Below are 6373 nucleotides of genomic sequence, written 5' to 3' on the forward strand. Positions count from 1 at the left end.
CACTGCAGTCAACCTTGCCCTCCAGACACTCAGGGAAATATGGGGTTTTTATGTAGGCAAAAGAAATGGCACAAGATCAATGATACCTGCCGGACCCTTACTGCGTTAAGCCTCTTTCAGGTAATACCCTTTCTCTCACATGCAAAGTGGAGTCCAAATTAGCAATGCTTATTGCACTCAATAAGAGAGAGAGAGAGAGGGAGAGAGCGTGCCAGGTGGGTGGTTTGCACATGTCCTCTCTCTCTCCACAGAATGGCATTCTTCACTTGAGGCATGCTCCAAGTGTGTGCTCCAGTATCCCACCCCTTTCATGACACAAAGGAACCTGATCATTTAGGTCAGAGCTAGAAGAGCTGTCTACGATGATCACGACCTACTTTTCTATTTTCACTCTTAGCTCTTTAGCACCCTAAAGCCTTGCTATGCAATATGCCCTTCACTGACTGGCTGCACCGGGCATCTCTGAGAGCTTGTAGTCATTCGGGATTCAGGCCCCACCCCAGCCCTGCTGAGTCCAAATCTGCAGCCCATCAAGATCCCCAGGAAACTTCTGTGCTCCATAAAGCAAGAGAAGAGAGCTGATCTAAAGGGAAGGATTTCATTGTCAAATAAATGAACATATTTCCATGTATACTTAAGTAATTACACATAAAAAAATTAAATTCTAATAAGTAAAATTAGGTCAAATATTCTTTATTCCTTTTTTTTCCCCCTTTATTGGGGAACAGTGTGTTTTTCCCAGGACCCATCAGCTCCAGGTTAGGTTGCTGTCCTTCAGTCTTAGTTGTGGAGGGCGCAGCTCAGCTCGAAGTCCAGTTGCCATTTTCAATTTAGTTGTGGGAGGGGGCCCGGGGGTAAGGGCGCAGCCCACCATCCCATGAAGGAGTAGAACTGGCAACCTTGTTGCTAAGAGCACACACTCTAACCAACTGAGCCATCCGGCCACCCCAAACATTATTTATTCTTTTGTTCCTTTTTCTCCTCTTCTAGTGGAGATGTTCCCATTCTGAAGTTCAGCTCCTGGCTCCTTCAGAGAAGTCAATGCTTTAGCATTTCTGTGTCCTAGCAATATTGCTATCCCATTGGGAGGTGTGGCCATACCTAAAGTTCCCCAACCAGACTTCAAAAAGCTGCCTACCCATAACATGAGGGACCTGTGCAAAGATACATACACAGGCCCACATACCGTATGCCTTAATAGTTCAATGCTTTAAATCAAGCTTAGGAGCTGTTAAATAAAATATGTTCTGTCAACCTCCCATTCCAGATTCTATCCTGCCCCTTGAGGATGGCAGAAAGCCAAGGCCACACATCCATAACCCTGAACATGGGTGTCTCTTTGACACCTCTCAGGCCTATGGATGAGCACACTGCTGGCAGCACAGACTTAGGGAAGGCCCTGGAAATGGGCTTGGAGTTGTCGAGTAGAAAATTCAGGTGTCTAGATGCAGGGCCTTGTGATCTGAGTAGCCATATCCTCCGGACCATGGACTTCTTGTCCCGCGTGAAGGGGCAGGCTAGAGAAACACCAAAAAGGGGTCTACCAAAGCAAGGTTTGACATTTTTTTTTCTGTAAAAGGTTAAATAGTAAATATTTTGTGGGTCATATGGTTGCTGTTGCAACTGCTCAACTCTGCAATTGTAGCAAAGAAGCAGCATAGACAATACTCATCATGAATGAGCATATCAGTCCCAATAAAACTTCACTTACAAAAAATAGGCAGCCAGCTTGGGGCCATCGTTGGCCACCTATGCTTTAAAGTGTGGGACCCAGAGCCTGAAACTGTGGGAGATACCGTCTGTCACTATTTTTAGTCATTCTTCTATCTGGGTGTTCCAGTTGACTCATTCAAATCTAGTTCATAATTTCTATTTTTAAAATATGCTTATGTCTCATGCTTTGCCTCTTGGGAGGAGTAAAAAATAAGCTTAAATGGTACAAGCAGTTTACTTATATGCACAGGATATATTCACAGGACATATCCACAGAAGGGTCTGAAGTGGCATGCTAAAGATAACAGTTGTGTTTGGGAGCAGGGTTTCAGGAGTAGGCAGCCGGCAGGCTGGGACTTCCATTTTCTGCTCAGACACCTTGGTGTTGGGCAAGTTATTCCACAGCCGATGTGACTCTGAAAATGTCAAATAGAAAAACATTATGCAACATACAGTTGTGTAATGCGGCTGCCCTACATTTCAGTGAAGGTACTTTTACATTTAAAGCAAACATCACATGATTAAGAGTTCTTTCTTTTTGTCATTTCTTAGAATGCAGGCTCAGTTTCACAATCTGAACAATATATGACTATAAAAGTACATTCCAGCAAGTCGAAGACCATTACAGATCTGTTGATGCAAACCTGTCCGAAGGATTTGTCCTGTATCCTTCAGAACATCCAGCATTCTCCCCGGATCCCGGGAAACATCGCTGTCATTGTGCAGCTTCTGCACAACATATCCACAGCAGCACTGAGCGACGTCAACAAGGCAAAGATGCAGGTGACTGGCCCTGAGTATCTGGGAGAGTTTTTATTTTTAAATTAGTTTCAGATGTACAAAACAATGCAATCGTTATACTTTTCACCCCTCACAAAGTGACAACCCCCTTCCCCCAATCCGCCGCCCCNGGCATCTTGAGATGCTTGTACTTCTACACACCCTCCTCTGACTTCTCCACTTGGACATGGCCTGACTTGGTGGAGAGAGCAGTGCTGTAGGAGTTAGGAGAGCTGAGTTCTAGTTCCAGCTCTAAGAGGAGTTCCCTGCACGGCCTTGTGCAAGTTATCTCATCTATCTATCCCTTAGCGGCTTGCACTTGGACTTTCTTTTTTCCTTATTTGTAAAATAAGGGGGTTGGACTGACTGACCTACAAGATCTTTCAGAACTCTGAAAATATTATTTTAGTATTCTTGTTCAGTGGAAGGCCTTTAACTCCTCCACGTAGAATATTGGGTTGTCGGAAAAGTCATGACGTACTTTTTTATGTGTTTTGTTGCAAAAATGCGTCATGACTTTTCCGACAACCCAGTGATAAGGCTTGATGCTCTCGATTGTGAAATGAGAAGCCATCTTCCCTCAGTACTTTGAAGGACGTTGTATTCCGTGAATCCCCAGTGATGCCTTCTTTGCCTTGGAAAGACCCCAAATACTCAATTCGAATTCTCTGTGAATTCTCATTTAGTAGAGAACATGGAGGAGTCAGCTTTGTTTCTTGACAACACAGAGAGACACAATATTGTGAAGAAGAAAGGGACATGAACTTCAAGTGTTAGTCACCCCGCTGAGTCACTGAATTTCTAGTTTCTTCCCCAGTGGTTGAGATCTTGGAATGTGAGTTGGAGTAATTGTATCAAGACTCTTTCCAGTCACTAGAGAGCAAACTTCTGGTGCACAAACAGGGAGGTTCAGACTCACTGTCCATACACCCACATACACATACATGTATGTACATATATACCAGTATATACACACATACCAATATGTATAAATGCATATATACATATATGTAGAAGACACTGATCTAGCTACTTAGGGGGATGAAAAGAAGTACAATATACAATTCATGTTCTTAAGGAACTTACAATTTAATTGAGAAGATAATATGCATATATAAAAAAAGATTGGATAGTAAGATAGCAGGTCAGGTGAGTATATGCCATGCATTGACTGGGTGGTATAGGTAATAAATCTTATAGGAGCCAGAGAAGAAAAGATGTATCATTTAAAATTGGATCAGGGAAGGCTACTTGGAGGAGGCAAACTTGAGCGTTGCTATGTAATAGATGTTCAGTAAATCTATTTTCAGAGAATAATAATGATAGCGAAAATCTTAAATGCTACTTATAATATTCCAGGCCCAGTTCTAAGTGCTTTTCATAGATGATGTCATTTATTTCTCATAAAAATGATGTGAGGCAAGTATCATACAATTATAGTACTATAGTTCCTACCCTGTTTTATAGATAGGGAAACTGAGGCTCAGACAGATGAAATTTCCCAGGGTCTCAAGTGGCAGCTTTGGAATTTGAACCCAGGCAGTCTGCTCCCAGAGCACACCCCCTGACCAGTGTGACATTGCTTCTCAGTGAAGGGTCCAGTATCATATGGATGGGTGGGAAAAAGAGGGACCTCTAATCAGGAGAGGTGGGAATACTCATGATAAAAGGGAGCCAGGTTTTTGGGGGGACGACTCCTTTTAAAGAAAATGAATACAAAAATTACAAATACAAAATTAAAGGGAAAGTGAATATTTACTTAGAATGAGAAAAAGAATCACAAAAAATATCAAATTTAGAAGAGTTGAAGATTATTACATTCAATAATTACTCAGCATTATTCAGTAATTAATTCAGTAAAATAACAGTATTTTTGTTAAGGAACGGTACACATTTTTTATTCCTACATTTTTGGCTGCATACTTGCATATCAATAATTTCATAATATTTTTTTTCTATAGAGGGAATAGAAAGGTTATTCAGTCTTTCCTCTAGCGTTGCTGATTAACTTTCTTTTTATTCTTCTAGGTTAGAAAAATATCCTTCAGCTTCTCGATTCATTATTAGTAATGCCATGTAAAGATGTAGGACTGTTGCCAAATTTGGGAAAACCTTTCACATATGACCTACAAGGTATCAGGGCACTTTCTTAGAACTTTCTTGTTCTGTGACTAATTGTAACTACTCCTAGATGTAATGCCACTTACGAGTTGATGTCCTTGTGGTCATTCCTGAAATGACTGAAAACTATATAAGTACTATTAAATCCAAACTAAACGTATTCTCCAACTCAGCTTTTACTTGTCCAGATTCCATAAATAGCGACAGCTTCTCTAGTTACATCTAAAATGAAAGAGAGTGTGAAGGAGGAGGAGTTAGAGTGGCAAAGAATAATGGTCTGAACAGATAGTGGTTAAACTATTTTGCTTTTGAAAATTTAATAAACCATGCGAGGTCCTCTCTCAGTGCTTTGAAGGGGCCTGTATAAGCAAAGCGTTCTGAAGCTTAACCTTCCTTACCTTCCCAGTGAATCCACCTCTGCTCATGACACATTTCCTAGATGGAATGCAGTCCATCCTCACTGGAGTGGAAGGAGGTCTCCTAATGAATAGCAGTGGGAGGGGTAGCTGTCCAGCCTGATGGGAAACGGGGTCATGGGACATAGTTCATGGTCTTAGCTTTTGATGGTGTACTGGCATCCTAGCTGATTCAGATGTGGTCGTTAGTCCATGACTAAAGTGAATCCTTAATCTGATATATCAACAATTCATTTTGATGTGAAATTTTATTTTCCTTTTCTAGGCTGCCAGCAAAAGCAAGGAGGTGTCTGCCAAACCACACGGTATGTTGGCAGCNGCCTTTTCCTTGCTCGTTGGGTCATGAGGTCTTCTAAATCCATGTCCCTGCCATTGCCATGGTCAGTCCTCGGTGTTGTTCACCTGGACTAAGGAATGACCTCTTCACGGGCTCCCTGGCTCTTGTCTTAGCCTTCTAACCTACCCTCTGCCCTGCTGGCAGAATAATCTTTCTTAAGTGAAGTCTGATGCTGTCATTAAAGGACTCGATGGGTGCTCATCGTCCATGGAAGAATCCCATTGCTTTGCTCTGGCACAGAACCCCCCTCATTTTGGCATCCGCGTACCTGTAGCCAATGAGCTACACATATCACTCATATCACTTTCTCATCACACACCTGATGCTCCAAATCTGTGACCTTCTCGGTCATCCCTGAACAGGCCTGGCTTTGGACCTGCTGCTTCTCTGCCTGTTCTTCCTTGCCCTCCACCAAGGTCCACATCAAATGCCACCTTCTGTAATGTTTCCCCAAATCCCCTTAGGGAAATTTTATCATTTTTTGCCATAGGTTTCTAAAGCATATTTTGTATGCCTCAAGGAGGATACTTATGACATTAATTTATACCATTTATATTACCTGTTTCCTCAATTAGATTGTAGATTGCTGAAGGGCCAGACCATGTCTTATTTGTCTCCAATACCATCTCTGGAGGCTAAATTTTGATTGCATGAAACAGGTCTCAGGCATGTCCATGTTTTCTTAATGAAGAAATGAAGCCCAGAGAATTTAAGTATTTTGTCAAATTTCATAAAATGGATCATGACAGAATTGGGGGAAGAACACAGATCTTTGGACTTTCAACTTATTTCATGCTCTTCACCACAATGTTAAAAAGATTATTTTTAACATGGTGGAGTTTTTGGCCATTTTTCGTAAGCTCTGTTCCTTTGTGTTTTTCTTCAAAACATTTCTTCGTAACATGTTTGCAATGTTTTGATGCATTTCCTTTTATCTTGCTTATGCTTAAATTGCTCTGATACACAGTGGGTGACTTCTTGACCCTCCTCTCTCTATCTGTGACAT

General features: G+C 41.6%; 1 protein-coding gene across 1 annotated transcript in view; it reads left to right on the forward strand.

The window, feature by feature from the left end:
* Positions 1 to 5376, forward strand: part of LOC109396007 (adhesion G-protein coupled receptor F2) — a 30876-nt gene extending 25500 nt beyond the window's left edge. Inside the window, exons 3-4 of the mRNA XM_019667522.1 lie at positions 2266 to 2496; positions 5296 to 5376. Coding sequence (XP_019523067.1) covers positions 2266 to 2496; positions 5296 to 5376 — 312 coding nt within the window. The remainder of the gene's footprint in view (positions 1 to 2265; positions 2497 to 5295) is intronic.
* The last annotated feature ends 997 nt before the right edge of the window (positions 5377 to 6373 follow it).

Source organism: Hipposideros armiger, unplaced genomic scaffold, assembly GCF_001890085.2.
Source record: "Hipposideros armiger isolate ML-2016 unplaced genomic scaffold, ASM189008v1 scaffold_499, whole genome shotgun sequence".
Classification (NCBI taxonomy): domain Eukaryota; kingdom Metazoa; phylum Chordata; class Mammalia; order Chiroptera; family Hipposideridae; genus Hipposideros; species Hipposideros armiger.